Below are 18822 nucleotides of genomic sequence, written 5' to 3' on the forward strand. Positions count from 1 at the left end.
TAGCCAAAATACAGCAAATATTTTGTTTTTTCCAAAAACAAATTGGAAAAAAGGGCTGCCAAAGGAGGCTTGTGATTTTTTCCCCTGAAAATGGCATCAACAAAGGGTTTGCGGTGCTAAAATCAACATCTTCCCAGCTTTCAGAAACAGGCAGACTTGAATCAGAAAACCACACTTTTCAACACAAGTTTGCCATTTAACTGGGACATACCCCATTTTTACTATTTTTTGTGCTTTCAGCCTCCTTCCAGTTAGTGACAGGAAGGGGTGGGAAACCAATGCTGGATCCCGGAAAGCTAAACATTTCTGAAAAGTAGACACAATTCTGAATTCAGCAAGGGGTCATTTCTGTAGATCCTACAAGGTTTTCCTACAGTAAATAACAACTGAAATAAAGAAAATATTGAAATTGAGGTGAAAAAACACAGCCATTTTTCTCCTTGTTTTACTCTGTAACTTTTTCCCGCGATGTCAGATTTTTTAAAGCAATATACCGTTACATCTGCTGGACTCTTCTGGTTGTGGGGATATATAGGGTTTGTAGGTTCATCAAGATCCCTAGGTACCCATAGCCAATAAATGAGCTGCACCTTGCAGTGGGTTTTCATTCTACATTTGGTATACAGCAATTTGTTTGCTGAAATATAAAGAGTGAAAAATAGGTATCAAGAAAACCTTTGTATTTCCAAAATGGGCACAAGATAAGGTGTTGAGAAGCAGTGGTTATTTGCACGTCTCTGAATTCCGGGTTGACCATACTAGCATGTGAATTACAGGCATTTCTCAAAGAAACTTATTTTTTTACACGCTGTCTTACATTTGGAAGGAAAACATGTAGAGAAAGACAAGGAGCAGTTACACTTGTTGTGCTATTCTGTGTTCCCCCAAGTCTCCCGATAAAAATGGTATCTCACTTGCATGGGTAGGCCTAATGCCTACGACAGGAAAAGCAACTTGGACACATCACATTTTTACATTAAAAACTGACGTGTTTTTTGGAAAGTGCCTAGTTGTTCATCTTGACCTCTAGCTCAGCCGGCACCTAAGGAAACCTACCAAACCTGTGCATTTTTTAAAACTAGACACCTAGGGGAATCCAAGATGTTGTGACTTGTGGGGCCCTCACCAGGTTCTGTTACCCAGAATCCTTTGCAAACCTCAATATTTGACAAAAACAAAAAACACTTTTTCCTCATATTTCGATTATAGAAAGTTCTGGAATCTGAGAGGAGCCACAAATTTCCTTCCAACCAGCATTCCCCCAAGTCTCCTGATAACAATGGTACCTCACTTGTGTGGGTAGGCCTAGTGCCCGCAACAGGAATAGATCACACGACGGTCAATGTTGGTCCTTACATGAGGGCAACTGTTGACCATGGGGGGGGGGGATCCATTCCTGACGCGGGCACTAGGTACAGGCACTCAAGTGGGGTACTGTTTTTATCAGGACAGGTGGGGAAACACTGGGTGGTAAGGATTTTGTGGATCCCAGCATATTCCTGTAGTTTGTATGACAGAAAAGCAAGATAAAATTTGAGTTTTTATTCAACATTTCAGCTTTGCAGGGTATTCTGGATAAGAAACCTTTGGGGAATCCACACAAGTCACACCTCTGTGGACTCCCCCGGATGTCTAGTTTCCAGAAATGTCTGGTTTTGGTATGTTTCCCTATATGGCTGCCAAACCCAGGACCAAAATTGCAACTGCCGGCCTTACAAAACCAGTTTGTTTTGTGATAGATAATTTTTATGTGTGAACCCAATACGATTTGGGCGGCGGAATTTGGGGCTGAACTAAATTGGGCAGCTCCCAAGAGAACACATGCACCCGCTCTCTGGGTTGGGCTAACCCGTTATTGTCCCGCTGCACAGACTGTGCTTGCAAAGGCACAGAAGGGCTGTCCTCGTTACCTCCATCACAATCACTGGAAGAGGAGTAATCGAATGGCACTTCTCCGACTGAAAAATCACTCCCAGAGTCTGCGCCATTGTCCTATCCCTCAGATGCTGTCTCCGTCTCTGATCCTACATCAGAGCTGTCCTCTGTAACCCGAGTGAGGGCTTGAGCAGCAGTCATCCAACGAGATGCCATCTCTGCTACTGGCTAAACTGTTGCTCTAAAACATTAGCCTACGTAGACAGTCACAAAATTGCTGGTGTGTGTGTGTGTGTGATACGTGCAACGGCAGAGATCACCTTACCTTTGCTTCTAGCCTCAATCAGCACACTATTACTTCACGTTGTCACATACCAATCGTCACAGTCTTTAGCACCTCTAGCACCCAGTCCAACAATCATTATTGGTGCTCCCACTCCCATGACCTCCTACTCGGGTTCCCTCACTACTACCCAGCAAAGGTGCCCTTCATCTCTCCGTAGCCCCCCCGCACATACATTTCATTTGTATTATAGCGCAGGCAATGGCTGACTTTACTAATGTACTCAGCTATTTACATAAAGTACAGATTTGATCTTTGCAGTAGGCATATAAAGCTTTTGCGCTACTTTATGGCATCAAAACTGCCACTAGACAAAAGTCTGATCCTTTTGTAGCAGAAACATATTCACAAGACTTACTTGACTTTTTTATTGCTGCCTAAAAGCTACAGTTGAAACGCGTCAGTTGAAGTATGTGCATCGCTTTGGTCACTTCTTTCTTGGATATTACATTTTCTCGTGACTCATTGCATCCTTTGGGATTCAGATTTTTGCCCTGGCTGGCTGTTGTTTTCTTGTGATCCTTCATCTTCCAGTGTACTGTTTTTGGGATTACAAAGCTGTATCCTCCTTGGATCCGACGCTCAAGCCAGAAGCAACCACCATGTCAAGAAAATATCTACATCCCAGTTATGCACTGTTCATCCAGGAGAAAATCAGTAAGTGCCAATTTACAATAGCTCATTTACAAATTCATAAGAAAATTAACATCTATTCCACAGGGTTTGAGATTAAATCTACACAAGCCTTTTAAACTAAGTAACTGGGAATGGTCTGCTTTATGGAATATTTTACTGCATAACACATCAATGGCCCTACAGTCAGTATATGTTAAAGCAACCATTCAAAAAATGCAGGTGCTTAAAACCAAGCTACAAAAAGAATTGGAACTTTTAAAGAACACAAAAAGTGACTCTGAAGTGGCACACATACTGCAGAGGATTGCAGAAGTAAAAAAAGATCACAGCAAGGAACGCTTTCAAAATAAAAACTGCAAAACTGAAAAGACATGTTAAGATTTTATATGCCTTCTTTCCCAAATCACCACTTTATAAATCATTCGGTTTTTGGAGATTCACTTGTCAGTGTATGTCCCGTGGGTAAACAGCATAAAAAATACAGAAGATTTCGAAAACAAATAAGACTGCGTAGCATCAGCCAGCTACAACCCTTCCAGACATCAGATACAGTTATTGACTTAACTGGAAGGCTGCTATCACCAGGTGAATTAAACCTCTTGAGCAAAGGCCTCTAGTTCTGTCCTGTACCTAAGGACCATAATACAGGCAACATGAAGCGAGACCTAAAAACCTTCAAGAGAAAATGCAGACTTGCAGAATACTTTAACAATAATTCTAATGTTGATCTGCAAAGCTACCTTACAGATCCATTTAAGAGGTTCCGCCATCCCAAGTCATGGACTCCTCAATGTGGTAGAAATCCTGTTCTTGATACAGACATTTTAACAAACTCAGCAAAGAATCAACACCTAAAAGGATTTTTGATAACATTACCAGAGAGCAAAGAAAAGCTATCCACCACTTTCAACAGAGAACAGATGTCATTATAAATCCGGCAGACAAAGGTGGTGCAGTGGTTGCCATAAAAGTCAGTGATTATCAGGGATATGGAATTTATCAAAATATCTACTTGTCCACGGGACAGGTTCCTTCTTAAATCTACTTGTCCAGTAAAAATATCTACTTGTCCCTTTGGTGCCATGAAGTGTGTCAACAAATTATGGCAGCAATCTCATTATGTAAGATCTCTGATAATAATCTCTCTTGATTATGAGAGGACTACTCCCATAGTAGGGATTGAATACTTGCAATTTCAGTCCCTACTGTAGCAATTTAACTATTTTGACACCTTTTTCCAGATCTACATACTGGGGCTGGAGGAAGCAGTAATCAATAGTTCCAGGGCTCTGAATGCCTTTGAGTCTACAAACCTACTAACTTGCATATTCTAATGATTTTCATTAGCTTTTCTCTAATCTTTTCCCATAATAAGAAAGGTTGGAAATCTACTCCTGACAATGGCAACCAAAGTGGTTGGAGGGAAAGTGAACTTGTAAACGCTCAATAGATTTTCACATGATCAAATCTACACATGCATATATGCCCATGCTAAAATACAGTTTACAAATAGGAGTATGATTTCCTGGTATACTTCTTGTGAATTCAAGAAAGCCACTAATTCAAAGACATATACCATTGGTGCAGTTTTGTGACTTTCCTTAAGAATTGGGTCCCTAATTAGGTGTGGTGTTAACAAAGCCATTTTGTTTTTATTAAACTTCTAGTTATCTCTCCATCGGCTGGCTTTACTGTGAGTGGTCACTTTCTGCTCTTCCACAAGGAGTATATTGGCACACAAAGTAGTTTTGTTAAGTGCTTGGGACTACAGTGGCAATCAGTGGCATAATAAAACTGGAGGGGGCCCCTTTGCAAAGAACATGGAGGGGCCCCCTTCCCAGACTCAATCAAGGTAGGTGCTGTGCAGAAGGGGCCCCCTGGAAGGGGACTGCGAGGCCTTTGTTATGCCGCTGGTGGCAAAGTGTGCTTATAGAGATCAAAAAAATTTTTTGTTTTTTGCTAGTGCTTGTTACAATGGTGAGGGCCTGGCAGCTCCCACAACAATAAAGTGTTACAAACGAGATGTCAAAACAAGACACACATTGATGAAACTAAAAGACTCACAAAAAAATGTTGGATCGGTTGGCTTTGCCAGTGCTTGTTTATTTTCATGCTTCCCATAATCTTGTTGAAAATGATTACATTGATTTTCCATTAGGAATATTTTTTGGAAATACTAGCATACATCAACACATTTGACTAAATGACGCTTCAAAGAAATAGCACCTAAAATGTCATGGTAGCAAAACTTTTTTTCCTAGTTGCATTTTTTTCTGAACATTTTATTTTAAAAGCAAAGAATCCTCACTCTTACTTACAATGTTCTGCAAACATTTGCATGTAATTAGAGAGTATTCTGGGACCATTATACTTAGCCTCATATTGTTAAACGTTTCAAACATGTGTTTATACTTTTTTTTTACTGGGACTGTCAATAGTGCAGTGTGACCTAAAAACATTTATTTACAGCGCTCACTCTAATAATGAAGGCTTTCAATTAATGAACCCTAAATACAAGTTCAAACAGCATTAACATATAGGCACACTTTACCTCGACTGCAGACAGTTCCCCTCTCTGTAAACTGGCATCCAAAGGGTTTGTGTTGTAAAGGGTTCGACCTACTTGTCCCAAGGACAAAATAAACATGAAAACTTCTTGCCCTTGACCCCAGACAAGATGTCCCGGGCGTCGGGCAAAAGGAATTCCACAACCCTGGATTATATTGAGGAGGGAATGAGACAACTGATGGATACCAACACTTACAAACCTTTAGAAACAGATCCCACAGAAGACTTGAGTTAATCAAGAACATGGTTCAAAGTACAGGAGCTTAAATCTCATTGATTACACAACAGCAGGTATACTCGTTCACCCCAAACCAAGACCTGGAAGACTTTATATGCTTCCCAAAATACACAAAATAAACAATCCTGGCCGCCCCATCATCTCTGGCAATGATACGGCCACTGAGAGACTATCTTTATTTGTCAACCTCCACCTCCAGCCCATTGTCCAAGAACTTCCATCATTTGTTAAGGACACCAGTCACTTTCTTCAAATTATTTAAAAATTAAACCAAACCAACACATTTGATGATGACACTCTTCTGGCTACATTTGATGTTACATCATTATACACCAATATACCACAAGATGATGGGCTTTCGCCATTATCTGAAGCTCGTAATAAAAGAACTGTGAAAAAACCATCAACAAATGTGCTTACCAACTTTGCAAGATTTATCATTAAACCCAACAATTTTACCTTCAATGGTAAACATTATTTGCAGATACAAGGGACATCCAAGGGCACTCAGATGGCTCCTTCCTATGTAAATATCTTCATGGGCAAACTGAAGGACTGTATACTTGCGAGTTCTAACATCAAACCACTGGTATGGCTACAATACATTGATGACATATTTATGATATGGAATGCAGGAAGCAGAACACTGAAGCAATGTACAGCTTTTATCAACAGTTTCCATCCTACCATCGAATTCACTGGCAGCAATACTAAAGAGAAGAGTCATCTCCTGTTTCTGGATGTGTTACTCACCATTCATGAACAAAAAATTATAACTGATCTGTACCACAAGCCTACAGATGCTCATTTGTATCTAAACTTGACTTCATGTCACCCACACCACACAAAACTCAGAATCATCTACAGCCAAGCACTCAGGATAAGACACATCTTCAGTAATAAAGACACTTGTAAAGACCATCTACAGGATTATTTAAAAAGCAAGGCTATCCTCAGCATATCATTCTGCAACAAACTGAATAGTCTTTGCAGTTACACAGGGAAGCACTTATTTGGAATACCAACAGAAGAAACAAAAAGTGACAGAATCCCATTTGTGGTTGACTACCATCCATCAGCTCCCAACTACAGAAATGTAATACAGACAACTTTTCCCTTGCTATCCACTTGTGAAAAATTACAAAAGCTTTTTCCAAAACCGCCAGTCATTGCTTCCTGCAGAGCTCCCAATTTACGATCACTTATTGTGAGAGCTGAACTTAAGCAAGCTGTAACAAATGCAGGAGTTCACTGCTGTGATTCTAAAAGGTCAATCACATGTGAATACCTTTTACAATCATCATCAATAACTAGCTCAGTTACAAGAAGGACCTATGGAACAAGACAGCATCTTACATGTTGTTCAACATGCATTATTAATGTGATTTAGTGCCAACGTCAAAGCTGTAAAAAACAATATGTAGGCCAAACAGGGAATGACCTCCATACAAGACTCAGGAACCACAAATCAGCAATAATTAACAAGACACTTGACCAGCCTGTAGCCAATCATTTTAACCTTGTGGACCACTTACTATAAAATTTGAAGATTTTCCCTGTGGAACATGTTTCAAAGGAAGAACTACTGGACATCAGAGAAAATTTCTGGATGTATTGTTTAAAATCACTGCATCCAGGCAGACTTAACATCACTGACAATACCAATTGATTTCTGCATAGCTGAAGAGTTCTCAGGACTGCTTTGATTCAACGTTCCAATTGGAATCTTCACTCACGATGCTTTTTGAAAATCCAGCAGTGTCAGCTGTGCAGCCACTGAGCAAACCAGTGTGTACTACCTGAGGAAGGCAGAAGCTAAAACGTTGTAGTAGAAATATATTTTTGTTCTTTGGTGAGATCATCTGTTTGAGTCACTTCTTTCTTATATATATATATATATATATATATATATATATATATATATATATATATATATATATATCGGTTTTATATGTAGGTGTGGTTTTCCTGGGGGACAATCGCAGCCCCCAGGGAAACCACACAAGAGTTGACAAAAGTGATTGCTATATATATATACACATCTATATCTACATAGATAGATATAGCTATATACATATATAACTATCTACATACATAGATATAGCTATATATATATATATATATATATCTCTGCCGCCCGCACTAAAGCAGTTAATTTACTTAATTTATAATTTGAGTTTTATTTATAAATTGTATTTATACACCCACACATATATATATTCACATACATATTAATCATGAGTAATTGATGTCATTAGTTTGCTGAACAACACCTGCCTGCACCAAATTCAGACACTCCGGTTTCGAATGTCCAACGGCTCCGCAAGCGTGACAAGGCAACAATTTCTTCATCCCCTGTACGTCATTCTGAACCACTACAGTACCCAAGTCTGGTCCACGATTCATATTACCTCCGCGACCTCTACCTCCCACTGGGGCTGAAATGCCATGTTTCCCTGCTGCCGCTGTGGTAGCTGCTGTGGAAAATTCCCTTGCATGCCTGTCTGACCAGCTTTAATTGTATCACCATCGCCTTCTCTTTCAGCTTTTTCTGCTTCAACTCAATTTCATCACTACAGTACTTTGCATACTGCAACACCTCATCAATCGGCTTTGCTTGCCAGCAAATCAAATGACTCTTAATCATCTGGCAAATTTAAGGTTTCAATCCTTCCAAAAATCTGAACACAAAATGAATCATGTCCTTCGCCTCAATTGTCTCTGTACCACTGTAAAGCTTGAACACCTGTAACAATCTCTCATAGTACACACATCAACTACTTTGCTTCCTTAGCTGCCCTGTTCTCTGCCAATCAATGTTCTTGGGAAAAATTCTCGCTTTCAAAACTTCAGTCATCTTATATTAATATTTCATTACCTCGGGAGACAGTGCACCTGTAATTTTATCTCTCTCTGGTTCTCTTGTTGGCCAATCTATTCTCCTCTTACACTCTATCCACAGATCAGCTGGGACCACTATATCTAGCAAGATGTTCAAATCCTCCCACAGGCACTTTGCAAGTTTTACAAACCTGTCTGTCTGCTGGTACCACTCTACTGGCTTTTCTCTAAATTTTGGATAATCATTTGGAATGAAAGAATGCCACTTCTTCTCCAAGAGACATGAACAAAATTCCCTCCTGGAATCTCTATCATTGGTAAAATGTTCACTGGATCTTGGTCTTGCTGCACATTTGCAGTCAGCTCCACAGAATCCCTTTTTCTCTGATCTCTTTCCTTTACCCATCTGCCTTCCCAAGTGTCTAATGCTCCCCAAGTCTGGGCACTTTGAAGTAATTCCCTAAGGTGTGCCTTCATTCGGTCAGATCTCATGTGTTCAAAATCTTTAGTCTCAAAATCTAATCTGTAACTCCTTTTTAAATACTTTTTTTATCTATTTCTAAGCCATACTTCTCTGCAAGGTCTGCTAGCTTCTGATGCACATTGCTCACTTCCCTCGTAATCTTTGGGCACAGATATCTCAACTCCACTTCTGTGTAGGATTCTACCCTGTTCACACCCATAGTTCCCTCAATGAGCTCACGCGCTTCCATGCTTACCCTAGTGTAATTCAAATCATCCTCTCCCTTCGGAGCATTTAGCCGGGTACTCAGCTTGTCTAACCATTCAGTCAATTGATGAGCAGTCAAATCTTGCAACGAGATATTGCTGCCGTGGACAGGTGATACCTGCTGCGCAACTGCATTTGGGGTCTTCGGTGTCAGTAATTTCAAGCTCTGACTAATGTTTGACCCTACCATCGTATCTGGAGGCACTCAGAATGGACTAAGGTCTAACAGTGATCTCGATCTGCCAAAAGTCTGTCCCACAGGAGAAACTACTTGAGTGTATTCATTATGTCCTCCCCCCATTGCATTCTGTGTCCTGACACCCTGTTCACATACACTGGGTTTCTTTTGTGCAAATAAGAGTACAACTGGACCAACAGTAATAGGTAGAGATATAGCATCTAGGGTTGGTCTGGTACTTAAGTTCTGTGGGAGAGTAATTCTCACGTTCTGATTCATCACTGAAGACATATCTGACTGTGTCCCTGCTACTGGAGTGAATTTCGGCATGACTTGTGGCTGCGCTTGAGGCAGTAAAAATTGAGTTGATTCTGTCTGAACCAACACTGATCTCGGAAAAACTTGTTCTGTAGGCACAATTAAGTTTGTAGCTGTTTCCAAGATGGATATATCAGGATAAATTCTCTGGACCTGTGGAGGTTGCATCTGATTTTGTACCACTGGAGTAGTATGCGTGTCAAGACTACTCTGCATCGGACTCTGTGTCAGGCTAGTATCAACCTGCACCGGACTCACTTTCCTATTAACCTGTGTTGGAGCTGAAGGATCAGCATTAGTGCTCGGACCACTGTCATGTGCTGCATATGGTGGGGGACGATTTCTCAGTATCTGTGTAAGAAACGTATCATCGTCTGACTCTTCCTCCGCTGATGAGGATTTTCTAGCCTCCCTACTCTCGGAAGGGCTTCTGTTAGTCTTTCTAGTAACTTTCCTTCCTTCTTTCTCAGTCTCTTGTGTAATTGCTGTAAACAACCTAATTCCACGCAAAGTCCTGTTTCGCCAAACTCTCTAAGCACTGTCCCACCTGGCCTCTGTTAAAGGCTTTTCCGCATTTCTCATTCTCCTCTCGAATTTCAGATGCTGTTGCTGTCTGGCTACTAGCTCGCAGATGGCTAATGCCTCAAACTGTGCTGGTCTCGGAAGGGGCTTCAATTCATATAGCACCATCCGTAAATGCTGTAAAACCCTCAAATTGAACGATCCATTTGTAGGAAATGCTAAGTTTCCATCTTTCTCTGTCACCTTGCACCATTGCTTTAGCCAAAGACATGCCACAACACCCTTCTCTTACATTACAATGTAAGCTGGTGTACCTTCTGGCGGTGTAGCCTCACCTATACTTGTTGTAATGTATGTATCTCCCCTTAAAGCACTCTTTAAAGCTTTGAAAAAAATTAATCTTTTCAACCTTTTTGTTATTCAAAATCAAATCAGGGAGTGACTTTTAATCCCATAATTCTCTTCACCCACCTTCTCAACCAATTGCACCTCACGGACAGCTGCCAATCCGTGTGCGACCCTTCTAACTAACCAACCTATCCCAGCGCTGCTCCAGTGATGTCATTCTCACACGTACTGCGACTGGCAAAGTCTCATGACTTGTCCTCCCAAGCTTCGATACACACAAAACTAATGTAAAAATTGCGAGCGCTAACCCAAAATCAAAAATTAAATCTGCTGGTTTACTACACGAAAGGTAACACAATTGCTTCAGAAACTTTATGGATTATTCACTGACGGCTCCTCCCACTCTTACAGCTACTCCTTCTTTTCAGCTTCCCTGATTCGCAAGCAAAATTCGACTCGCACATTTTATGTGAGTCTGTCCTGGTGCACACAGGACTCGCCAGATCTCAGTCGAAATTCTCTTTCACTCACTTTGACCCACACTCTGACCACGCCCGATCGACCTATTAAACCAGACAAATTACAACATAAAACCAAGTTTCTCATACACTTTTCAATATACTCCGGAGTCTTAGACCACGCAGGGTCCGTACATCAACAACCACATGGACAATTTTTGAGCACAAAGTGCCACACATGTGAAGTGCGATGACTTCCCTACTCTCACACTGCAGAGTACGCACAATCCTTCTACAACTTCACTTGGAGTACACAAACTCCCTAAACCCTCACAAACATCACAATTCACCTGTGATTTGCATAAGCTGTGCAAGCGCAAAACCTACTTCATTCATACTATCACTAGAATGGCGTGAACATCCTCAAACAACCATTGGCGGTCTCCAAGATTCTGGGAAAGTAATTTCAGGACTTAAGGGAACATTTTCTCACCAATCTGTATCATTGAAAAATAAATCCAAAACATATACAGGGCATCTACGATGGACTCTTAAGGAGACGAACCATCAGTCTGCTACCAAGTCTGATAGAGCGTTGGATCTTAATAAGTAAACTTTCAAAGGGACGCGAATGGCTTGATGAACCTTTTGACTCGCATTTAAGATGTTCCCACCATAGATTCAGTATATGCAGATCAATAATCAGTAATCAATCCACAACATTAATAATCAATGATGATCAATAGCATTAGTAATCAATTGGAGTCAATAATTATCACATGACATGACCTTTCGTTCATGAATAACCACACCTTTTGGTAAAAGTTAGAATATTTATTTCCCTATATTAACAATGCTAAGGTCACGTAAAATAATCTCAAAATCAAATGATAAACATACAGAAACATCACTGGCTGCCCAAACGGGCGAAAGAAACATAATCTAATCAAAGCTTGAACACTTACACATTTTAAGGTTACGGTGCAAATGATTAATAAGAACAATTATGCAAACAATATCACATACATTTATATTCAGCAAATGAAAGACAGTGATTGTTACTCCATATGGCGAACTTTCATGAGTGAGAATCCTTATCTAACACCAGATTAGCATTAGCATTTTGGGCTTCATGCAAAACATTTTAGTCAACATAAATTTAGAAAACATCTAACTATGGCTCTTTCAAAATAGTGCGGTTGGTACCTAGAAAGAAAAAGCAAATAGGTATAACAAAACACATGCGTAACAGTATACCTCAACCTCAACTGGATCGGCAAGCTAAGATTGTCTTTGTCATCAGGACATCAGTTCGGTCAGCAAGGCATCAGGATTCAGCATCAAAGTTCAGAAAACGCAAAGTCCTTAAGCATTAAAGTAAAGCACGTCTCTAGACGCTCAGTAAAGTAATGGCCTTTCGGCAAGAAGAAAATGGGTGTGAGAAAACAGAGGCCCCCTAAGCTCTTGCCCCCATGTTCCACTTTTTGCTGGTGTTTTCCTGACTCTGATGGTGCCCTGGGTACTGTTAACCAGTCCCAGGGCCTATGCTCTGTGTAAAATCAGTATGCAAATTATGCTAACTATAATTGGCCAAGACAACCTACCTATAAGTCCCTAGTATATGGTAGGGCATGTAGGTTTAGGGACCCCAGCATAGGTAGTGCACCCATAGGTGCCTTGCTGAGGTGTCCATTGTCATTTTAAAGGCAGGCCTGCCTTGCTGGCTGCTTTTAAATTAACGTTATATGCAAATTCGACTTTGGAATTAAAAGTAGCTCCAAAGTCTTAAACTACCTTATTTTTACATATAAGTCACCCCTAAGGTGTGCTCTATGTGCCCCTAGGGCTGGTTGCCATGTAACTATAAGCAGGGACCTTATAAAAATAGTTTTATGAGCCCTGGTGAGGTAAAACAGCCAATTTTGTTTTTCCCTCACTGTAGTGAATGGCCTCCATAAGCTAGAATGGGGAGACTTTATTTTAATTTTAAAAGTCCCCTTAAGTGACAGATACAAAGCGTTTGGTGTCAAATTAATTGTTATAATAAATCCCACAACTTCCAGTTGTGGGATTTAATATAACTTGTCCAGGTAAAGAGTTTTAAACTTTACCTGAAAAGTTGCCAATTTCAGCCCTGGATTGTTTTTGCTACTATGCTCGGACTGACCAGCCTCTGGCAGCCTGGCCTTGATGAGGTGTGAAGTGGCCTGGCTTCACACAAAGAGATGTGCCTGTGGGAGGGGATCTTCCCTCAGCAGATGGTGAGGCAAGAAGGGGAGGCCTGCCAAACTGGTCTTCAAAGGCAGAGAAGGACATTTGGAGCAACCCAGCAACACCCCCGCATCCTGCAACCCCAGACAAACTAGGTGCCCCCTTGATTAGATTAGGAGAGGGCAGGAGAGGGGTTTGTTTATGATTTTTAGCCACACCAGTGGGTGGGCTCAGCCAGATGTAACCTCCAAAAATCACTTTCAGCCATGATGGATTTTTGAGGAATGTTGCCTCCTGGGATTTATTTTTGCCACACTTCCCAGGAAGTGGTCATCACAGGTGGAAGGACCCTGCCCCTGATTGGAGAACCAGGACCCCCTGTTTTTCACCCAGGAGCAAGGATAAAACTGGCAGACCTGCACCCACACCTCAGTTCCCTACCACATCCCTAACAGGAAGAACTACAGAAGGACTGCCCTACTGGACCCCTGGCCTGCACCTGGAACCTGCACTCTGAAGGACTGCACCAGCTGTACACTTGGGTTTCACCACAAAAAGGACTTTGCCTGGCTTCAACTGGTTCAAGGAGGGACTCCCTGTTTGCTACAGGTGAAAAATTGCTAACCAGAGTCCCCTGCACCAACTCCTGAAGAAATCAACCAGCTGACCACTGCCCAGTGGCCAAAAAGGAGTTTGCACCCAGTGCATTCTGGGAGTTGTAGTCCACACCCCCAAGGATCACCTCAGAGCTTCTGGACCCTTGGGGTGAGCTGTGGACTCCAAAAGAACCTTAAAGGAACATCTGGGAGAAGATCCAGAAGTTTGGAGAACTTCCGAAAAAAAGCTCCATAGAGGGACCGACCTGCCGCGGCAACTCTAGCCGGCTTGCCTCAACCGCAATCTAGCTTGATTTGCAGGTTTGCCCCGGTGAAGAAAATCTCCAAAAAAGAGACTAAGTCCGACCATACAAAGTTGACCGGGACCTCCCAGCCAGCGTATCCGAGGAGGGCTCCAAGGACGCCGGATCAAGATCCAGGTTTACCCCGGTCGAAGGATTTTCATCTCTAAAAAACAACTAAGTCCAAAGGTAAAATTCTCCACCGAGGATTCCCGCGACGTGTATCCGGAGAAGAGTTCCAGGAGGTCGGATTGGACTGGCAGGTTCATCCCGCTGAAGAAATCTTCAGAACAACGACTAAAGTGCAAAGGTAAACTTTTGACCGATGCTTCCTGTAGCCGAGCCAGGCTCCATCGTGGTCGGCCTGAAACTTTGACTTTGCTCCCGTCGAGGTGCAACCAGATGACCCGATTGGCGCTTTTTGTTTCTAGGCGCTAAAAAAACAATAATTCTTTAAAAATTCATATCTCCGGTTCCCCTTATCCGATTTTATTCGTTTTTGTGTCATTTTAAACATAAAAATATAATCTATTTTTATAAATTGGTTTTGGATTTTTAAACTGTTTCCTGTGTTTTATTTAATTACTGTTTTGTGATATTTGAATGCTTTACACTCTGTCTCCTAAGTTAAGCCTTGTCGCTCGTTGCCAAGCTACCAAGAGTTGTGCTGGGTTTAATTTACTGAGACATAACTGGACCAAAGTGGAGGTTAGTGGCCTATTGCTAAGTGTAGGTACCTACCTGCCCTTAACAATAACCCATTTTCCAACAACGGGCAAATGTGATGTCATCTATCAGTGCAGTCTGGCAAAGTTAGATTTCCTAAAATTATTTCCCGGGCCCCTATTGGTCAAAGGATTGCATGTTCACACTTCGTACAATAAAACTAAAATATCAAATGTATAATTTCTACTAGTACACAGTTCACATGTTGCTGATTGGCTTCTGTTGTAATGTCCTCATAGTCCAGCTCGTCAGGTAACAATATTGCTGCAGCTTATACTCCAGTCATTGTCTACATTGCTCTTTTCCTGAGAAAGTCAGTCTTACACACATTACACTTATATTGTTACATTTAGTAAGAACAGCGTCTTCTAGCAAGTGGTTCTCATGAGAAAGACTTTCAGCTACAAGCACATTTAGTCAGCATAGTGGAAAATTACATTATAATTTGCTGGGCAGACATTTTATTAATCAGTTTAGAAATACAGCTTGACATGAAGCCATCCAACTAGGCCAAGACCTTCACTGAGTTAAGGCCTACAATTAATAAAACTAAGACATAATGCATAGCCCTTAAATATGATGCACTACTACATTAATCAAACATAAGCTCCATATTTCATATTACTAAGCATACTTCGTGAACACTGGCATCCACTCATGTAGACACATTTTCAAATGCGTGCATTATTTTTCTCTTTATTATTACATGTTCTACGCAAATCCATTACTCAGAATACATGAATATTCATTGATATTTTTATTAAAACACCTGCTCTAGCAGAAGTCACCCAAACTTACTGCGCTAGTACTGCCAAAAGTCCACCTTCAACAATCTGACGACACTGGCCGACAATGACACTTTTTCAACTGGGAGCATTGTGGATGATATGAACTGTATACACTATAAAGGCCACTTACCGGACGCATCGGGATTTGACAGCAGATTCGGGTTCTGTGAACTCAAACCCGTAGCGAAACCACAACGATGCCTCGACAATAGGGAACTTTCGGAGTCGTGCATATCGCATATCGCCTCTACTGCTGCCCCGCGGACTTCATTAACAACAGGTTCGCTACTACTGCCACCCATTCTCACCCAAGGCAGTACCCTCAACCAGTAAACTTGGCTTAGCGCTTGAACTGACAAGTCTTGTGCTCATTCGGATCCAGAGAGTATTATACTAAATCAACGAGTATTATAATAACAAGATACAGTTCAATCAATAGCATTTAATCTGGCATACCACGATAACTCAGGTAAAGTGTCCCCTTAACATATTTTACATTAAAGTTGGCACGGAGTTAAGAAACTGTGCAGAACCTCGACTGAACTAAAGAGGTTGCACATTCTTCTGTATCCAATGACAAATCTGTACTATTTACTTTCAAACGGTTTTACTTCCCGTCAGTCGTGACCCCACGCAGTGACGTCACGCTGAAACGCGCGGCCAATCGTGAGTGTAAAGGAAGTGGGCGGTAGGATGGCTGAAAAAGCTGAAAGCAATGTAAGACAACACTCTGTCCGCTTGTAAAGTTATCGCTCCGCCCTTTAGAAAGCTGATTGGTTGTGTTTCTGAGTTCCAGCGGAGCGGGCTCTTGGTCTCTGCGGTGTCCGTTTTAGAAGATGGCGGCTTCCTGAGTGTTGTCAGAAGGAAGGAGTTATTTGGTGAGTGATGAGGAGGGACGGGGAGCAGGGAGAACGGGGTGCGGAGGAGGCTGAACTGGATGTTGTTGTCAATGGAGAATGGGTGGCTATCTTCAGTGTTTGCTGTTCGGTTGATCTCAGGTAAGAGGACTGTACAGTGTCCCGCATTCAGTTCGTACTGGAAAGCAAGTGTACTCATTTTGCATTTCACAGCGGACTGCGACGAGAGACGTCTTTCACGAGGCTTTGAAACAAGCGAGGGCAGTATGTTATGCATTTTAGTGGTCGAGTGGGAAGTCTCTAAGAAAATGATCTAAGAAGGTGTGCTTGCGAGTGGGCATTGGGTGACAATGACCTTGGAAGAGTTGCTTGCGTGTACGGCATTGTGTGTTGCAAACTGAGTGGTAGGGAACGACGCAGAACAAATTCATCATTAAACCACACACGTTTAGAGACGTTCGCTTGTAGCGATGCCAAACGCGCGCAGAAAAGGATCCCAAACCAGCAGGGGCAGGCTGCAAAGTCTTAGACAGCCTACTAAAAATGAGTATCTAGACTAAATTAACAACTAGCCCATCCCGACACTTTTCGAAACAGTAATGCCTTACTGAGACGTGTTGGAATTTCGATATTTTGGCATGTCTTGTTTATAACAATAACTGAAGAGTGAAGTTACAATGTGAGTCTAAATTGTGTGTTCTGGTGCTTCATCCATTAGCTACAGTGGTTGTGAATTATGTAATTAACTTAGAAAAGCCATTGGCTTAGCATTAATTACCACAAATGCTTTGCTCTACCCTCTGCTAAGCCTATTTGTTTGACCACACTACCACAAAAGAGAGCATTAGCGTTATCTACTTTAACCTCTGTTAAGCCTCTGGGGAACCCCTGGATTCTGTGCACTCTTTTTTTTTTTTATAGTAACTACCGAGCCAGCTTCCTACACTATGTCCTTAGAGTGACAAGGACCCAAAGCTATTTTCATTATTAAATTCAATGGGGCAGTCAGATTTTCAATAAATATGGAAATTACCTTTTAGAAAGTTATCTTTTTTCCTGCTTGAGTTTCAGGGGGCTAATTAGCGTTATCCTCTGACATCTGAACAGCCTGCATTTCCCCATTTACGAGCTGTGATTGAGGAGCTACACAATAGATCATTTTGATTGGCAGGTTGACCTGAATAGGCAAGAATGACTCCTCTGCACTAAGCAGAATATTTAGTGTGTGGGTTTTGAGCATCCTGTTACAGAAGAGTAAAATCCTGCCTGAGCGGTCTATCTGAGGTACCTGTAAAACAATCCCTTCCTTGAAAGGGATCGAACTAGACCAGAACATCATTTGTGTGTACCCCTGTCTGGTTGTTGAAGGACCCTGCTTTTGTCCTACCAGACTTCTGTCTCCTGTTTAGTTGTTGGTTCTGGGCCTGCTTCAAACTGGATGTTTGGTATTAGATTTGTTGGAGGTGGAACACTGATGATTTCCACATTACCCTCCTATACAAAACAAAGCTTTTCGGAGCCCAAGTTTAGTGTGGCTGAAGACTTCAATCATATTGGCGTTGCCCTGGCATATGGCATTTTTGGCCTGCATGCAGATTGGCAAGCATGACGTACTGAAAAGGGGGCCAGGTCAGAGCCTGGCAACCTTCACTCTGTTGTTCAGTTCAAAAAGGGACGAGGGCTGTCATAGGGTGTCCCTCCTCCACCCATAGGCTGGTGAACCCTACAAAGCTGTACCCTCACACACCTTCCTCAGAACACTATGAAACATGGAAGATAAGAAAAGCACTGACCTTAGAAAAGCCTTGAAGGACTGGACCTGCTTCCTCTTGTACCCATGACAAAGAAATGGACTCGAAGGGTCAGTTGGCTGACCTCCTGTGTAGCTAGACAGACACACTAGCTGTAAGAGGCCTTTCCTGGAAATGCAGAGCTGCCCAATAGCAACAGGGCCTGGAATAGACTTTGCTGTTGGCTTTATCACAGATCTGTGGGTCATTAATGCAAAGTCTTTATAAATAGAATGAGGGCTCTAAAGAAATGCTGTAAACTCAGTTTGCAGTAATGACAGTGGTTCCAGTATAGAAATGTGTACACACATTTGCAAAGTTTAATGATTTAATGTTCCATATAATGCTTCTAGAATGGTCTCTAATTAGATGCAAATATTTGCAGAAGCTTAAAAGAAAGATTTAGATTTCTACGTCAAGACCGGAGACAAGGATCGTGCATAACTTTCTTCCTTTATTTCTCTCGAGCAGCGCAAAACAAAAACACATAACCATAC

General features: G+C 41.6%; 2 protein-coding genes across 3 annotated transcripts in view; one reads left to right on the forward strand and one right to left on the reverse strand.

The window, feature by feature from the left end:
- The window catches only part of LOC138259288 (F-box only protein 27-like), a 284291-nt gene extending 267919 nt beyond the window's left edge, over positions 1–16372 (reverse strand). For both annotated transcript variants that reach the window (XM_069206908.1, XM_069206907.1), the window contains exon 1: positions 15809–16372. In XM_069206908.1, coding sequence (XP_069063009.1) covers positions 15809–15980 — 172 coding nt within the window. In that variant the 5' untranslated portion in view covers positions 15981–16372. The remainder of the gene's footprint in view (positions 1–15808) is intronic.
- Positions 16373–16408: 36 nt separating this feature from the next.
- Positions 16409–18822, forward strand: part of MRPS12 (mitochondrial ribosomal protein S12) — a 61843-nt gene continuing 59429 nt past the window's right edge. Inside the window, exon 1 of the mRNA XM_069206909.1 lies at positions 16409–16556. The gene's annotated coding sequence lies outside the window, so the exon portion shown is untranslated. The remainder of the gene's footprint in view (positions 16557–18822) is intronic.

Source organism: Pleurodeles waltl, chromosome 9 (assembly GCF_031143425.1).
Source record: "Pleurodeles waltl isolate 20211129_DDA chromosome 9, aPleWal1.hap1.20221129, whole genome shotgun sequence".
In the NCBI taxonomy this organism is placed as follows: Eukaryota; Metazoa; Chordata; class Amphibia; order Caudata; family Salamandridae; genus Pleurodeles; species Pleurodeles waltl.